Source organism: Diabrotica virgifera, chromosome 7 (genome assembly GCF_917563875.1).
Source record: "Diabrotica virgifera virgifera chromosome 7, PGI_DIABVI_V3a".
Taxonomy (NCBI): Eukaryota; Metazoa; Arthropoda; class Insecta; order Coleoptera; family Chrysomelidae; genus Diabrotica; species Diabrotica virgifera.
In genome coordinates, this window is record NC_065449.1 from 241,874,123 (window position 1) to 241,893,604 (window position 19,482).

Consider the following 19,482-nt stretch of genomic DNA (forward strand, 5'->3'; position numbering starts at 1 on the left):
GCGAGACAATCGTTTGTCAAAATGAAAAAGTTCCTATGCAGCCGGGACATAAATATAAACTTAAGAACAAGAATGTTGAGGTGCTATGTTTTCTCCGTTATGCTGTACGGCATGGAAGCTTGGACGCTGAAAAAGATAAACATCAAAAACATTAAGGCATTCGAGATGTGGTGTTACAGGAGAATGTGGAAAATACCATGGACAGAAAGAGTAACAAATCAAGATGTTTTGCTGAAGATGGGGAAGGATTGCGAAGTCATAAAAACAATACAAACGAAAAACTGGAATATCTAGGCCACATAATGAGAGGAGAAAAGTACTCTCTGCTAAGACTCATCATCCAAGGAAAAATCTCGGGAAAGAGAAATGTGGGACGTAGGAGGATTTCCTGGTTGCGAAATTTAAGAGAGTGGTATGGGTGCAGTTCAATACAGTTGTTCAGAGCTGCAGCCAACAAAGTTAAGATTGCTGTGATGGTAGCCAACCTCCGATAGGAGACGGTACTGCAAGAAGAAGAAAAGCAAAATTAATCAATTAAATTGTGTGTAATGTATATGTACGGTACCTTGTACCGTATGGATGATGTCCTTCTTCTTCTCTTAGTCGACTAAGGCTGGGTGGCGGTTTTGGCACTTGTTTGGTTTAAAAACTATATAACACTGTGTCGTTTCACACTGAAAGCTTATACATATCTCAAGAATGCGTATATGCCTAGCGTGCCCAAACTATCTTAAGTGGCTATGAGCTTGGGGGTGGAGCCTACAGGACCGTATTGGTACGTTAAGGGCCGGTTGTTCGAACGCTAATCAAAAATGATCATTATCAAATATTTAATTACTGTCACAACTGTCAATGTCAACTTTGATTGGGTGGCTGTTAGTTAATCAATTATGTTAATAATTGTTATGTTAATTGATTAACTAATCTAATAATTATAATCAATTATGTTTTCAGCAACCCAACCAAAGTTGACATTGACAGTTGGTGATAGTAATTAAATATTTGATAGTGATCATTGTTGATTAGCGTTCGAACAACCGGCCCTTAATGTTACACACATGGTTAAACAAAATAAAAAAAATAATAAAAACAAAAACTTCGGATATTAATTACTAATTATATATATAAAAGAAAAAATATGTTGAGGGACGGAACAGTAAATAAATCATAAAATGTGATAACGTCTGACTTTGAGCTTTTACTGTCTGTCTTAAGACTTGTTGATTGCCATAGCGAAAGCTGCCTTAGTAGGAAAAGGGGACATCCATAAAATACGTCGTAGAACAGAGAGGATGGACTTTATTCATTACGATGGTATATGACAGGAGGGAGGGGGCATGAGTGCACATCCGACGTCGTTTGGTGTATTTTTGAGGCTAATTTTGATCACTACTAGGTTGTGATCATATCCTGTGTCGGCACTTGGATATGTGTTTGCTGATATACTTGCGTTTCTGTATCTTTGTATAAATAACACAGAGTCTATTTGGTTTCTTACAATTCTCTCTTCTTGGTCTGCTAGTGACTTGCATGTCTTCTCTTTGGCAGTTTAAACAATGTATTCGCTATAACAAAATTATTGTTTTGACAAAATTCTATAAACTATCACCCCTTTCGTTTTTGTTTCCCAGACCTAATCCTCCTCTACATCCTTCTACTTTTTCTTTCCCAACCTTTGCGTTAAGTCTCCCATTATAACTGTAACATCCTGAGTTTTAATGGATTTTTACATATTGTCTATTTTTTCGTAGAAAATTTCAATATCGCTCTCGGGTTTATTTGTTTGATTCACTTGTTTGAAAGGATATAAAACGGTCCGAATTCAATGGCAAAACTGAGCGTTCGAATAGTAAAAAACACCTAAAATAAACATTTTGTAGCGAAGAATGGATACAAGTAAATTATATTAGTATGCATATTTATTTAAATTCATTATATCACAATTTTGAAATTCGGTAACGTTACACTAAAAAATCAGCACAATACAGAAATATCCAAATATACTTACAAAGGTAACTAAGATGTTATGTTAACATGTGCCCAAAAAACAATCACAGAACTGACCTTTTATAAGTACACTGGCATGCATAAAATATAGCTCACTTTGAAATTGTAACGTGTTATTTATAAATCACTGCAAATTGTTTACGGAGAAGTATCATTCGTCATTTACGTCATCTGTCATGTACCTACTGTAACTGTATTGATAGCATTTTATAGCGTGCATTCGCTTGAAAGTATAAAATTCATATTCATCTGCTTATTTTCAATAAAGCGTCATTTCTGTCGTCTTATAGGGCTTTTCATCGATTGTCATTTGTTTCGAACGTCTGTCATGTGTCATATAATATTAATATATCTACGTCATACGTCTTTGGTTTGTATCATGGGTATATGCCAATAACGTATGACGTAGATATATTAATATTATGTGACACATGACAGAAGTTCGAAACAAATGACTGTGAATGAAAAGCCCTATTTAAAAAGTCAAAATCACTTTATGTTGTAACAAAACTTGTAATGTAGTTACAATATGGTCGAGTATATCATATGCCGGATTTATACCCAGCCTTTGCCACTGCTAATGCCGGTGTCGGAAATATTGCCTGAAATACGATATCGACGCGAGTGAAGTGTTCGCACCAATGTCGGCAATGTCCTCATGACTAATACTCACTCGCATTCACTCTGCCTCTCCTTTGACTTCCGTCCCAAAAACCGAATTTTTGGGAAGCGCCGTGCAATGGCAGTAGCATGAGCAGCGGCAGCGCGAGTGAGCTATTTACACATTCACGCTGCCCACTTCCCTGTCCAACAGGACTGTAATCATTCCCCCATTGATAAAGAGATAAAATAAAAATTCATGTCTTTAGGTTAGAGGAAGCCATCAGCCAATAAATGTCATTTTGTGGCGCACGGCTTTTGTTTAAAAAAAAACCATTTTGTAGAACAAACCAATTGCAGAAGAAGCCATTTTCAGACTGTACTGCACTTTCGAGCATCTCTACAATCCACTAGTCCAGAGCATTTGCTGTCCATACCTTGAATATTTAAGATCTCTCAACACACGGGTGTTCCTTAAGCCACACTAAACTACAGTCACACACCCATTCAGCAATTCTAATTTCCAGAGACCATTATACAAGATTAAAAGTACACATATCTTCCAATCCATAACTAAACTATCGACCACTTCTATGAATAACCCCTGATGCAGCAACAGCTAAGCTGCTCACCGAACCTTCTTTAGGCTGCTATTTTGGATCAAGTTTTAGGTCTCTGCGCCAATTCACGGAATAAAGTTTTACTTGTGTGTTTTGACACCACTTACCAAGTGTATTACAAGTTATAGAATACCATATATACCTTTCAGGCTTACCACCGATGGTAATGGCATTTCCATCGATGATAACGCGAAACCTTACATGGTGGTCGGAGATTATTAAGACGAAAAGGGCATTAAGCGGTTATATTGACCAACACTTAGTCCAGATCTCAATCTCAGCGACCTAATCTGTACGACATAACCAAAAACATATACCTCGCTAAGAAATACCTAAAGTGAAATTATTGCTCGTCATGCGAAGAAATAACGTTCCCAAATATTTCTTCATTAACTACATGTATGTCTCTTCGACATCCAGCAAAGATTCAAGAGATAATAAACGTTATTAAACCAACTTTTCTTACTGACTCAAATACTCAAACTAAGAATTTAAAAATATTTTTGATTTTATTTTATGTGGTCTGTGTGTCCGTCAGAGGAATAATGCAGCTAAAATTACAACAAATATGTACATAAAAAATCATGACAGACCTTATTTGGATACAGCATTAATAGTTATATGCTATAATCGTAAAACAATCACAATTTCAAAGTGACGCAAATGTTTTTTCCCGCCAGCATACCAATCTATATTGCCGAACAACGTACATTACAAATAAAAATCACAGTGCTAGTGAAAGGAAAGGGTGATAACACATTTTTCTATCATTATTATTATAAAAATGCAAGAAACACGTATACAATAATAATATTACATACACCTCGTGTATTGAGCATTTTCACAAAAGAAAATATAATTATCTGCTATATGCAGTCATTAATAGTACGTTTTTTATAACCAAATACGAAATAATTGGCACTGACGCATCGTGAAAGCCTAAAACTGTAATGCACGTGAGATTCAATGACGTCATATGAACCGATGAATTAACAAAACTACAACCTTAAATTTTCAGAATTCGCTATATTTCCTATTATCACAACGATGTGGCAACGCTGTGCGAAAGAGAAAAATTGATTCCCTTTCTATTTTAAATACTTTCGGATGCATCACTGACCATTATTTCGTTCTTTGATTTATACTGTTCATTCCAATAAGCGATGCAGCAAAGAAATAATTTGTGTGCTAAACTTTTACATCTGAAAATATGCTACTCCTGACTTGCTGCTATTTCTTAAACTTCAAATCGAATTAATGCACACGTAAAAGGCATATGCTCTACAATTAGATATAAAAAACTTGCGTTTAGGTTATATGAAAACAATTTCTCGGTAATTAACGGTTTCAGCTCAATTTTTGTCTAAAATTATGACATGTTTCGTTGTGCTTGTAGCATTTCAGATAGTGGTAGGCTCAAAACGAACTGTAAGGCTCGATACACATTTACGCGTTTTTAAGTTGCGTGCACGCTGCTTGTTTTCAAGCCAAGTTTCCCGTCAACATACGTTTGAGCGGTTTCTGGGGGTCAATACACGCCAGAAATAAACAGCTCTGTATCTACGTTAGGCTACGGCTCCACGGGCTGGAAATTGACGCTAGCAGTAGCCGCAAAACGAACTTAAGGTTCCGCAGAACGGAATAGGAATAGCCGAACTGTACCGACTACAGGACTTGTGCGTAGTCGGTTCAGTTCGGCTATTCCTATTCTGTTCCGTGGAACCTTAAGTTCGTTTTACGGCTACTGCTAGCGTGAATTTCTCGCCCGTGGAGCCTTAGCCTTAAAATCGATCGCGCGGTCAACGTGTACTGAATCATTATCCATCACAAACCGCCTGACTTGTTTTCAAGCGGCGTGCACGTGGCGGTGTAGCAGAAAGTGGCGTGCTCTTGGTCCACGCCGCTTGTAAGTCACTTGCACGCCGCGGCTTAACTCGAGTGTGCAGTGAATAAATTCAACTCATGAACTGCTGAACTGCTAGCGATCGTACGTAGCTTGCTCGCAGCATGCGCGCAGCTTGAAAACACGCAAATGTACATCGAGCCTAAGTCAGAAAAACCAGGCTATCGAATCATTTTATCCACTATACAGTGGACAAAAGTACATAAGCGCCATCTATCGTATACGACACAAAATAAAAACTACTGAAGATCTACAATGTTTTATACAGAGATGACTGGATATTTACGCCCTTTAGACGATTGCTATGTAGACTTTTATATAAACTACAGAAATTGAGATATTATAAGTGGTAACAGTCTATGTATAAAGTGTCCGTCTTTTTTCAAGGTAGATGATATCAACATTAACTGTGGATAAGCAACAGTAAAAGAACTGAATTTAATATCAAAAACATCTAAAAGTTCAGTAAAATTAAATAAAAGAAGAACAAGACTGTCAATGCCACGCATAAATGAAGATACTATACACCGACCGTACAGAATAACAAGGCATCTTCCTTCTTCATATGTCGTGCTCGATTATCGAGCGTATCTATCAAATTGGCTATAGTAATTTTTTGACGGCATCTCGGAAAAGGGATGCAGATGATCTGTTAAACCATTCTCTCAGGTTTTAAGCCATGCCGTTCTTCTTCGACCTAGCCCTCTTCTTTCGTCTATCACGGGCATAATACAATAAGCATAACGATCAAATTCGAAAAAAAAAAAAATGAGAATCCTTTAATAAAGAATCCTTCCTCGTGATTTTATTTATTCATCCTTAATACGTATCATCCCAAAAGGAAGCAATTAGTCTCACAATAATTGGAATAAAAAATTTGCGTAAAAAAATGCAACTATCAAGAACAATCAAATTTTTCTATTGAACAAATGAGAAGAAATTCTCTCATGTCCGCATGATCGGTACTGAGATAATTCCTTTCCCGATGGTTTTTTAGGTCTTCTGCATCGCTTATTGAATTATACTTTAATAATAATATAAGCATTAGCTAATACATAAAACTCCTCGAACTTATCGTGTATAAAATTAAATATTTATAAAATAATAAATGAAAACATATGAAAAATTTTTAACTATGTGTATAGAAATAACAAACAGGTCAGTGTTTATTTGAGAGCATCCTAAATTTTCATAAAACGACGTTTACAACGCCGTGACAGAAGTATTCGATTTAGAATAAAAATTGTATTTCATCCAAACCTCAAATAACTACTGAGCAAACGACTATATAAATAAACAGAAATTTGCAAAAAGAAACAAAATATATTATCTTATTTAGGCTACAGTTCAAACTGTACTTCCTTCTGCTACTAGGGCGGTCCGATAAGTACTTAGCCTTGAAAATAAAAACGAAAATTTTGGAAAAGTAGCGATTTTGTTCTGAACCTAGTCTCCTTTTATCTCGATCCACTTGACCCAGCGATGCTCCCTCTTCTTTAACCCGTCTGAAGGATACCTTTTCTCGAGGTCTGCAAAGTAGGCTGCCGTGGCCGTGATGAACTCCTTATTCGACTTAAATTTCTGCTCGGCGAGTGACTTTTTTAAGTTTGGAAACAAAAAGAAGTCCTACATGCCCAAATCTGGAGAATACGTTGGATGGAACAGCAGTTTGTAGCCCAATTCGGCCATGGCGATAGCGGAGGTGTGAGTCGGAGCGTTATCATGGTGGAACAGTATTTTTTCTTCCCCAATTGGGATTGTTTTTTCTGAAATTCGGCGTCGAATCGGGACAATAATGCGGCATAGTAAAGGCCTGTGATCGTTTTGCCCTTCTCCAGGAACTGGATATAGATCACACCTTGTGACAAAATAATGGCCATCACCTTTCCTGCCGATTAGACAGTTTCGCTCTCCGCGAAAGGTGTTTCGAGATGTGGTGCTACCGTCGAATGCTGAAGATAAGTTGGGTTGAAAGAATCACAAATCTTGAAGTAATACGAAGGATAGGAAGAGACCCAGAAAATTTTGTTAACGATAAAACGAAGAAAACTCGAGTATTTGGGTCACCTGATGAGAGGTCATAAATACATTACTTCAAAATACAATGCAAGGAAAAATAGAGGGAAAACGGAATCCAGGCCGTAGAAGAATGTCGTGGATGCGGAATTTGAGAGAGTGGTTTGGCTGCACCACTAATGGACTTTTTAGGTCAGCTGTAAACAAAGTCAGGGTAGCTTTGATGATTTCCAATCTCCGATAGGAGTGGCACAAGAAGAAGAAGAAGCTCTCCTCGAAGCACGTTTGCGGGGTGACGTCCACTGTAGCGACTGTTCCTTGGTCTCTGGTGTATACCAGTGGAACCATGTTTCGTCGACGGTTATGAAACAACGTAGAAACTCCACAGGTCTACCAATACGAGATGGTGGACTTCTTTCACATTATCCTCAGTGGTAGCCGTTTTCGGGGCAACTGGGAGTGACTTATCAAAAAGCGACGTGCCACCACGTTGAAACCTTACAATGTAAAATAAACCAGGAAGGAGTAAAATGCGAAATGACTTCGAGCCAGGAAGGAGGTTGCAAATGGCGATCAGCTGTCAGATTTGCTTTCTATCTCCAGTGACGTACCTTTGAATGAGGGAAGAAAAGAAATTCTTAACGATTTTATTACATCTTTTATGTTAAACAAACAGCTATAGATCAAGAGAAAATACGTATTAATATGATGTTTTGTTGAAAAGTCAGTTAAATAACATTTTATTACACTAATAACTTCAGTTAATTGATTGCATATACAGGAGCTTTACCCGATGGTACGCCTATGCACACAGCTGATCCAATACACAAACACCTTCTTCCTCGTTGACAAAAACTTATGAGTCATCCACAGACGTTCAAGATGGCCGGTTCCGCTAGAAATTTAAGGTGTTGTTGATATATGGCAGATTCCTTCCTGTTTTTTTATATTCTAAGGTTGAAACTCGTTACCAATTCTTGACGGTTTCCATCGAAGGAGAGTCACCGTTTACAGAATTCAAGCGCTTTTTCATTTCGCTGCGGGATTTCCCTTCTAAAAACAAGAGTCGAATCACCAACTGATATTTCTCTTTTTTTATTTTTTTAAAATCCCCAAACCCGCCCGCTTACATACGCGGTCAAAACAAAGCTACGAGTCCGATTTGGCTGATATTTTGACATAGGCCGTCTACAAGAATTTATTACACGATGGTAGATTTCTCTTGTGACAGTGACGCCATCGGGCGGAGTAGCTAAGTACTTATCGGACCACCCACGTGTATAATTGGGTCATTTGATGCTTTTATTGACCCCAGAATATGACAATTAATAAGCCAATTAATAGTTTGCTGTCACGCTTTCATTTCTTAAGGTAGGTAGGTTTTATTTATAAAAAAATCAAATTCCATATGATTTTTTCAAAGCGGTGTGTTTTATCTTCTTTTGGTAAACTTATCTGGTCTATTTTCTTGCAATGAATGATTTAAGGTGTTTTAAAAGATAAATTTCTTGTGAGAAGCGATTTTTTAAATATAAGTGTTGTAAAAAATCCCCTGTTAGAGCCACGAGATCTTGCAATTGAAACGCTTTGGATATGATCAACTTTAACAAACTTGAAAGTTCTTATTAAAATGAACGTAAATATATCATAGTCCTAGACACATCTTCAAGACTTTTGAACAATTGATAAAGTTGTAGAAATGTAATTAAATAAAAATCAATATAACCTCAAACTAAAAGCATGACGTCACAGTAATATGACGTATTTCTAAAGTAATTCATTTTAACCTCTATAGAAACAATTCGGTTCAACTTTCAGTCTATTTAAATATCAATTATATGCCAAAATGTGACCTTTTGGGTACATATATCACAGAATAATTTTTACATGGCAATTTACTTGTTTTTCTCTTTAAAACTAGTTCTATGTTATAGATTTTCATTGTGTCATAGTTGTAGCAAAATAATTTCAAATAAATTTACCAAAAGTGTGTAAAATATATTTAGAAGTTGATAAAACGAAGAAAAGCGTTAGAGGCTGGACAGACATCAGTGAGGCAGAACTTTCCCACCTTACTATAGATATAGAAACTTGTAAAAACGTGGTCACCGACCGCTCTTGAAGAAATGAGAAAACATTTTGGAAAGATGACTTATCATATGCTACCTACATTATTTATTAAAATATTGCTCAATCAAAAGAACTATTTTGACTCAATAATAATACTATTACTAGTACAATTCGTTTGGTATTGAAACCTTTTGGTCAGTTTAAAACATTTGTCGTTCAATACCTTCTTATAACTGCCCATTCCCAAGTGTGGATAAAACGGAACCTCGAAGAACCGTGGGTTCATTTATATGTTGATGAACCGACAACTAGACATATTCTAATTTTTCGGCTCACCAAAACCAAACTTAACCAAAAGAGGGAACCAAAAGAGAAACTTAAAATGTCGGAGTAGGTAAAAATTTTTGTGTAACTAACAGGGAGGAACAATTTTTAAGACAATTTCTGTTGACTTCTGTTAAAAGACCATAGTCTATATTGTCTACCACGTAAATTTTTTCCTACACCTTGTACTAATGTCAACAATCTCCACAACTGGGGTGAGAGCACGCCAAACAGAATTCTATTTTGCTGACGTCACAAAATCGAATTTCACAATGGGAGAATCGACGGTTGCTAGACAACGTGACGTCACTAAAATAGAATTCTATTTTGCGTGCTCCCACTACAGGGCTTTTTAGTCACAGTCATTTGTTTCGATCTTCTGTCATATGTTGTATAATCTGTGTATGATGTTAATATACACGAATTAAACAAAATATGACATAAGCTCGCACGGGAGCCCATATAAAAATTTTCAGGGGGGGGCAGACGTGGAGATGTTGCACATTACATTTTGTATACTTTGGATAACCATATATAGTAGCTATAGTAGCTACTATATATGGTTATATGCTGATTTCAACAAGACCAAGTATGCAAAATTATATTTAGCAGAACCGGACTTACAGCCATTTTTTCATAAGAAGGTTCCCACTCACCCCCACCTCTTATTTCCAAAGGTAGACTTAGGGCCGGTACTTTATGTCCCGGTTAAACCTCGGTTAGCTAACCGGGGTTTAATCGGGACAGAAAAGTACCTCATAGGGCCTCTTGCATTGTAATAAAAGCAATTATAATTATTATTATTTATTAATATAATAATAAGTATAATTGCGTTTATGTCTATGTTATGCATATATTTCTGTCCCGATTAAACCCCGGTTAACTAACCGGCTGTTAACGGAGACATAAAGTACCGGGCCTTAAACTTGTAAAATCAAATATGCGCAGAATTTTATTAAGAATACGATGATTGGATTTCCAGTGCCCTTTCATTAGGTAAATTTTGTAAAATTTTGATTTTTTAATTTTTGATATTCAATTACGCCCTCTAGCGGTGGACCTACAATTATGAAAATAATTTCCAGGCTTTTCCCGAGGCAACTTTTGTTATAAATATTTTTTTCTTAAAGCTGTACTATAAACGGTTCCCGAGATATGGCCGAGAGCCATTCCTATTGGGACACCCGGTACGTATTTTTACAGAAAGGATTTATTTAGGTTAGGTTACAAAATATACGTGATAAACAAAAACTGCGACTATGTTTGAATCCAAAGTCCAAAAATTGCTCCAAAACGAACCCATATCAAATATAAAGTAATTATTATTATTCCCCGTGCAATTAATTATAAGATATTGCGTTAACATTCAATCAAATCAAAACACAACGTCGAAATAGTTGTCAACCTATTCCCCAAAACTAAAACTATTTAATAATAAAAAAATTCAACAATAATACTAAGAAGGGGAAAACAACCGGCGAATACAATTAACAGCTAAAGTACATTTCGATTACGCTCAAGTACATTTACGCACGCACACACCGACGCGTACACACAAACGCAGCATATTGCTTAAGCTCAAACTTTCATCACGTCTCGTATTAACTAAATTTAAGTTTACCTTGTAACTTGCATAACCTATCTTTAATTTATACTAGAAAAGTAACACTCACTGGACATGCTCTTTTATATTAGCGGTATAGACACCATTTAATGCCACACACTGTAATTTAATTTTCATTAAATTTTTTGCAATCGGTAATCAAAGATACGTCGATCTAAACTAATTCATTCGAAAGTTGTTATGGCTTGAAAATGAAGTATTAGAAAAGTTTGGTTATGTTAGGTTAATTTCATTTTCTGCCATTATATATTTTAATTCATGACAATATACAGGGTGTCCCCGAAAATAATGCGTTCCTTTAAGGTATGGATATAATACACAATTTAGAACAAAAAAGTCCCATAACATTTTTTTCTAAAGTTAACCGTTTTCAAGAAAAAAAATTACATTGTTCTCCATATAAGTGAATTTTTATTTTCATGAAATTGAATGACATGGCAACGTAGCCTAGAAGAACTTACTGTGACTGTGGAAATTTAACCTAATAACCCTTTGTTTATTTACTTTGAGGTGTGATTTTTGTGGTTGTTGACATGGTAGGTACCTACCTGCAAAATAATGGATATGGGTTTGGTTGATATTTACATTATTTTACCTACCAGATGCAACTGATCTACAAACCTACTTTTTTAATCTTTAGACTTTTGAGTTGCGCGTTGTTGCCAGACTTAAATTTGCATATCAAAATGTATTTTCGTTTTTTGGTCAAACGGATCAATTTAGGAAAAAATGTTAAGACTTTTTTGCTCTACATTGTGCCTTCTACCTATACCTTTAAGGAACGCACTATTTTCGGGGACACCCTGTATAAAACATCGTCAACCGCAAATTGTATTGTAAAATTAAAGGAGGAGAGTTATTCAAATCTCAGACCATCGAGAGAAATTCTAAGTAGACTTGGAAAGTTAAGTACAGTGGAACCTCGATAACTCGGATTAATCGGGACCGCGGCCGATCCGGGTTATCGAAAATCCGAGATAGCCGGAGAATATGGTAAAAATTAATAAAATACGGTATACTTACAGATAAACTCCGTTAGAATTGAAATAACATGAAATATATTTATAAATATGCACAGTACCTACTCATTAAAATTACTAAAAAAAAAACACCAAACACAAACGTAAGCAAACAGAAGCGAACAATACAAGACACACAATACAGTCACAACGATGTAATGTTATTTAAGAACAGTGAAAACTAAAGACCATTGTTTATAAAAGAATTTTTTAAATAGTCTTTCCTAAACAATGCTAAGACAGTTTGAAATAAAAAGGAATAGGTACTACAGACAGGTGGCTGTTGTTTCTGCGGCGTGTGCTATGAGTCATTTTTAATATCGTATAGTTCAAATTACACACATACACATTATCTCTCAAATATTATGTTACATACATTTTTATTGTTGAAAGGTTTGTCTGATAATTAACTATTTTGATGGGAAATAAGCCACAATTAAATTGAAAAATACAAAATATTGAAAATCAAAATGTTTATCTGATGAAAATCGGTCCGGGTTAGCCGGACTTCCGGGTTATCGGGGGCCGACTTATCGGGGTTCCACTGTATCTTGGATTGAGAGTTAAGCCACTTCCCCAATCTAACACTATGCTCTGTTTTTAAACCAGGAGGAGAAATTCAAATTTACCGCGCCGTAATGATTGTTTGTAATTGGTCCAACCTCAGACAAGTTTACTCCACTGTTATGAAATTTTGACACTATTGGCATTTCATACGTTAGTTAAGTTATACCGGCGTTTTTGGTGTTTTCTGCGTTATTCCTTTAATTTTTAGATTTTTAGTCTGCTTGTATATAAAAAACAATTGTTCTTAGAACTCTTTAGTGACGTATTAATCCTCGTTTTTTAAATAGAAGGAGTAATTCAAATTTACCGCGCCGTAATGCTTGTTTGTAATTGGTCCAACCACAGGTAAGTTTACTCCACCAAATTATGAAAATTTGTCACTATTGACATTTATGAAATTTTGACACTAATGGCATTTAAAATTCATAGGTTAATTAAGTTATATCGGCGATATTTTTGTTTCTGCCATATTTCTTTAATTTTTAGATTTTTAGTCTGCGTTTATTTAAAAAAACAGTTGTTTTTAGAAGTTTTTAGCGACGTATTAGTATAAAAAAAATAATGTGTGTGTACTTTGTACGCACGTAAGAAGATATACTTCTATTTAAGATTTCAACGAAATAAATATACTTTCAACAGGTTATTTGTATTTTATTTAAAGACTAAACTAATTTTTACTTACTACTTTCCAAAAATGTTTATTAAAACAATACCAAAAATAAAAAAAAAATTAGAAAACACACGGATTCGAACTGGGGACCTCTCGATCTCCAATCGAACGCTCTACAACTGAGCTATACTCCCTTTGCTTTTAAGGATTACAAGATTGCCAAATGAGATCAACCAAAAAAGAAGATGTATTGGTGATTTTTCTAGTGACATTATTGGGTGTGAATCCGTCTTTTGAGTTTAATCCTCCTGGTTTAAAAACAGGGTATAAAATTTAACGAAATGAAAAGAAGACCGAATAGAACGAACTGAAATACATTCAACAATTTCAATAATCGTTGAAAAGCAAGAAAAGTAATTTTAACCGGATCTGAAAATGTTCAAATATGTCAAATTTTGACAGATATTTCAGAATACACTATATCTTGAATGTTTTAACAATCCTTAAAAAATGTAACAAGATTTATAAAAAAAGAATGTGTGTGTACTTTGTACGCACGTAAGAAGTTATACTTCTATTATATGATTATATGATTATAAACGAAATTAATATACTTTTTATTTATATTTTATTTAAATATTAAACTAATTTATACTTACTACTTCTCAAACATTTTTATTAAAACAGTCCCAAAAATTAAAATAATAAAAGAATAAAACACACACAAACACATTAAAAATGCCACAAATGATTTCTGAACATTAATTGTCGGAAAATTTTTTAACTAAATCCGTATTTTCTGAAAATAAAATTATATAATAAATATACTTACAATCATAAAATGTATAAAAAAAATAAAAAAATAAAAGTTTCTATTGGGATTCGAACCAACTTACCAGCGCGGCTGGTATTGGCGTTGTATTGGGGTTCACTCGTATTAAACGCTTCGCCACGGAGACAGTGTGTCATTACGTGCGAAGATCGACTAACTAAACGGATTAAACTTTTGACATTTTTAAATTATGTAAATCAAATTATTTTGATTTTGAATTGAAATGATTTAAAATTGAAAAAAATACAACAAAACATAGAGTAAGAAAACAATATATTAGGTGAATATTGATAGAAATTTTGATGGTAATCAAATTATGTAAATAAAAGTACTACATACTATGTATTTTGGTAAGTACCTATGATAAAAATCACTACAATTATAAACTTTTTTGTTTCTGTCCTCACAACAATAAAACTAATATATTATACATTTGTTTACCTTCATATTGAACAATTATTTATTATTGACAGATCATTTCAACACACAATCAGAGCCCGTATAACGACTAATAAATTTCGCAATCACTTGCATCGTGCAAAGTGGCTATGTTCAAATATGATAACAAAATTTGATCAACTATTTTTAAAACACTTACCAGTGTAAGATTCTTTAGCTTTGAATAAGCGAGATCGTAGATCGTCCCGGTTGATTGTTGTTATCCACAGTTCTCTACGCCTTCGAGCTAATAGGTTTTTTATCAGTAATTTTGCGGCACTCATGCTAGTCACAGTTTGATGGGTTTTCACATTGGCATGCAACAATCATCTCTTCTATGTTAATAAGTCCAAAAATATAATATGAAAACTATTTAAAAAGGCAGTATAACCATTAACTAACATTTTGTTTGTTGTTTCTCTTCCTACAAATTATAAAACGCAACAACCATACATAACCAAACCACAGTCCCACAGCTGTGCCACAGCTGCCATATTGGATAATTTTTGTCATGTCATTTGAACATCCAATCAGAACAAAGTTGTAATGCGACTGCGCCGGGATCAAAGGTTTTAATCCTATTAAAATTCACCCTCATATCGCGCGTAAAGAAGTATAACTTCAAAAAAATGTGATTACCGCTAATTTATTTTGTAAGAAGTCCAGTAAATGTTAATTTTTTAGATTGGTATACAGGGTGGTTCAGTTATAATCAGGAGTGTGATACCGCCGTTGTCGGGAGACATATGCAGTTGTCGAGATACTTGCACACCAATAACGTATCTTGACCCTGTACTGGCCATGGAAACTTACTTTAAAAATTGTTTCTATACCCTCCTGCCATAGAGATACTGAACTCTAGACTATAATTGAACATCCTGTATATTAGTGAATTGACCACATACATTTTAACAAAAAATGAAGAATATAAGTGCTATTTGTATTGTTTAAAAACCTGTGACATTTGAAAACGCATCTCCAAATGAATTATGATATGTAAAGCAACATGAAATAAAATTGTTTAACTGTACATTTTGATATGTTTTAGATTTCTTTTAGAACTATAAGAAATAATATGTCTACATTATTTTCCTTACAATGAATACCTAATGAATTTTAGTACATTTGCCAGAGCTCATTATAAATATTTAATTTAAGTTAATTTCAATAGGGCTTTTCATTCACAGTCATTTGTTTCGAGCTTCTGTCATATTTCGTATAATCCATGTATAATGTTTATACACAGATTATACAACAAATGACAGAAATTCGAAACAAATGACAATCGATGAAAAGCCCTATTCGCTCCGAGCGTCTCCCTCTATTTACAGTCACGTGACACACTGTCAGATTTTGTAAGGTCGTTTTAACATTGAGTCTTATGGAATTATTTTGTTAAACTTGAATATTTTATTTTGAAGTGATAGTAACCGAATACAATTGTTAGAATTCATTAGCTATTAATTTATAGTGTAATTTATAGTGCAACAAAAATATTTTCTTTTTCGTTAATAAAGATTTATTGACATAAACTGCGATAGTGAGGTTATGTATACATAATCAAAGTGATAATCAATATTGGAAAGTGAAGAATTTATATCAGATTAAGTGTGTTTTTATTTTCTGTTTATATTAATACATAATATCACTAGCGTGACACGGCATTCTTTTTAAATGTCCCATTTGAACATACCCAAAGCGTCCTTACAAACTTTCAAAAAACCGCCACCATGAGCAGGTCGGTCGATTTTGCTTTGACACTTTGTTAACGCTCGGAGCGAATGGGGCTTTTCATCGATTGTCATTTGTTTCGAGCTCATGTCATATGTTGTATAATCTGTGTATAATATTAATATACACGGATTATACGACATATGACAGAAGCTCGAAACAAATGAATGAAAAGCCCTATAGAAACAACAGTAATTATCATCAGTAAACTTGATCACTCAGTTACAGGTGTCAGTAATAATAAACAAGCTAAGTTTTAGCTACGTTTAACATGACAAGACACTATTAACATTATTCTTTATATTTCTTTTACTATTAATAATGAAGAATCATCAAAAATCGTTAAAAAACGCTGTAAAATTGCAATATTTAGCTAGCCACTACCACAAGGTGACATTTGAGATTGACAAATGTTGCTTATGACAATGCCATTTGACGGATGACATTTTTCAACAGTTAAATTTAAAAAATGGTATACAAATAAGTCAAGTCTATTACTATAGAGATGTGAAAATATATATGGCAAATAATTACAGAGTACGTATAAGTATTAAATTCCAGAATTTTTGTTAAAAACACCTATTTTTGTATGGTTATAGATCAATGCCAGTTCATACTATGTAAAAACTGAAAGATTGCATTACAGAAACTTTTAAAAAGATTCACAACTCTTCGCAAAGGTTGCATAAAGTTTTTGGTGAATTTCAAGGTGCTGGTTTCTGTTTAGACTTAAATGAACAATATTTTCAACAAATTCTGTTCTTCTAAGTTAATTTTGACAGTGATTTTGATAAAAGATTCATTATTGGTTCCCTTTTTGAGGTTAGAAACTTTGCATGAAAATGTCAAGTAGTAAATATGATTTTGTGGTAGTGGCTAAAATGTCTGTCTCTTGTCTAGAATTTCACTTGTATATGAAGTTCGGAAGTAAAAGATATTAGCAAACGCTGTCTTTGAATACTCGTACGCAATCAATATTTGGGGAAAGTTTTTAATGTATAATTTACTATTTTGATCATTTAGCGTTTAAATGATGTTAAATGAAATATCTTACAGCTTTTTTGAAAAGCAAAACATCCGGTATGTGGTCAATTCAATGCATAATACAGTAAAGTAATGTCCTACGATTAAACATGCATATTGGAGAATGTTCCTCCCATCGCGGCCGTCAGGATCTCCTCCTCCAGCATGATGGAGCTGAAGGCGCTGACCGCGTCTTCGCCGAGCGCCGAGAGTATCGCCGCCCGGTCGGGGAGGGGGTATTAGGGAGAGACGTAATCGGGCAAAGTCCCGCCTCCACGGCCACGTCCCCTGCCTCTGCCCCTGCCTCTTCCACGCCCCCTCCCGCGTCCGCGTCACCTTCTACCATCCGTTATACCTGCAAAATCAGAGTTTCCTTAAAAAGCAAAGCTGTCCCCGAAAAATTCAATATAATGTATACACAATATAAAAATATACTGTAACGTTATAAACGGCACATGTTTGTTATTTTTATTAAACTATTTAGGATAAAATCCGGCTCGAAGGACCAAATATACAATTCGAATGCGATAAGGTTATCTGGTTACTCACAATTTGGATTTAGAAAAGGCCTGGGTCCGAGGGAAGCACTAGTTGCAACCCAGAGGTTAGCCCAGAACTGCTACGATCAAAGGAAATATGTAATGATGTGCTTTATAGATTAGCAAAAAGCGTTCGATAGAGTACATCATAAACTCGTACCTACACTAAAACAACTCGACATAGATCAAAAAGACATTATTTGCATAGCAGCTCTTTACTGGAATCAAACAGCTGTGATCAAGGTGAATAACGAAACAACGCAAGCTCAAAAAATTCTCAGAGGTGCAAGACAGGCATGCATTTTCTCCCCCATTACTGTTCAATTTATATTCTGAAAGTATCTTCCAGGACCCAGGAAGTTCTTGAGGAATGAAAAAGTGGTATCAAAGTAAATGGTGCGAACCTCGATAAGTCAGATTAATGGGAACCGCGGCCGATCCCGGGCTATCGAAAATCCGGGTTAGCCGGAGAATATCGTAAAAATTAATAAAATACAGTATACTTACAGATAAAATCCATTAAAATTGCAAAAACATGAAATACTTATGTATATATGTTCATTTCTTGGTAAAAAACTTAGTCAAACTGAAAAAATGTTTGTTTTGTATGATGAAAATCGATCCGGGTTAGCCGGACTTCCGGGTTATAGGAGGCCGACTTATCGGGGTTCCACTGTACCTGGGTCAATAATATACGACTCGGTCTTAATAGCGGCCAATATAGAAGACCTCCAAAACCTTCTTAATAAAATTGGAGAACATAGCAAGAACATGGGACTCAGCATCAACATAAAAAAGATCAAGTTAGTTATAATCAGCCGTCAATTATGTCAACATCAAAATGCAAGACTAGCATATAACAATCAAGATGTAGAGCGCGTAAGACAATTAAATACCTGGGAACCTGGCTATGTGAAGACTGGATATGGGATATGGAAATTAAATGTCGGATAGAAAGGGTCAGAAGCGCATTCATAAAATTTAGAAACGTCTTTACGAGCTCTGACTTTGACCTGAACCTAAGCCTAAGATTCACGAAATGCTATATATGGTCGGTGCTCCTATATGGCATGGAAGGATGGACTTAAACACAATGAATAAGCTAGAGGCATTTGAGATGCGGATTTATCGACGAATCCTTAAAGTTCCCTGGACCGCACGAATAACAAATAAAAAAACCCTGAAAAGAATTGGTACAGAACGACAACTGCTATGCACAATTAAACAGAGAAAAACGGCATACCTGGGACACATAATTAGAAATGAAAGATATCAGTTTCTGCAAACCTTAATTGAAGGAAAGATCGAAGAAAGAAGGGGAGTGGGCAGGAAGAAAATGTCATGGCTCCGTAATGTCAAACAATGGACAGGACTAAAAAACATAGGAGACCTAATACATACTGCAAGGGATAGAGAAAAATGGTCAAACGTGATCGCGAACATCCATTAGTGGATTGCATAAGAAGAAGTAGAATAACTTCGAATATGATTCGATCGACGATATGGAATAATTATTCTAGTCGTGGAGAAAAAAAAAAGACCAACGTCTCTGATGGGTC

General features: G+C 35.0%; 1 protein-coding gene across 2 annotated transcripts in view; it reads right to left on the reverse strand.

Annotated features, from left to right (window-relative positions):
- Positions 1–1,901: 1,901 nt before the first annotated feature.
- The window catches only part of LOC114329133 (mediator of RNA polymerase II transcription subunit 28), a 40,528-nt gene continuing 22,947 nt past the window's right edge, over positions 1,902–19,482 (reverse strand). Inside the window, exons 5-6 of one of the 2 annotated variants that reach the window (XR_007699218.1) lie at positions 13,091–17,739; positions 1,902–12,845 (exon numbers count right to left, since the gene is read on the reverse strand). Coding sequence is in view for 1 of the 2 variants with exons in the window: in XM_028278161.2 (XP_028133962.1) it covers positions 17,717–17,739 (23 nt within the window). In the remaining variant the exon portion in view is untranslated. Of the gene's footprint in view, positions 17,740–19,482 lie in introns of both variants that reach the window. The other variant, XM_028278161.2, reaches the window with a different exon arrangement.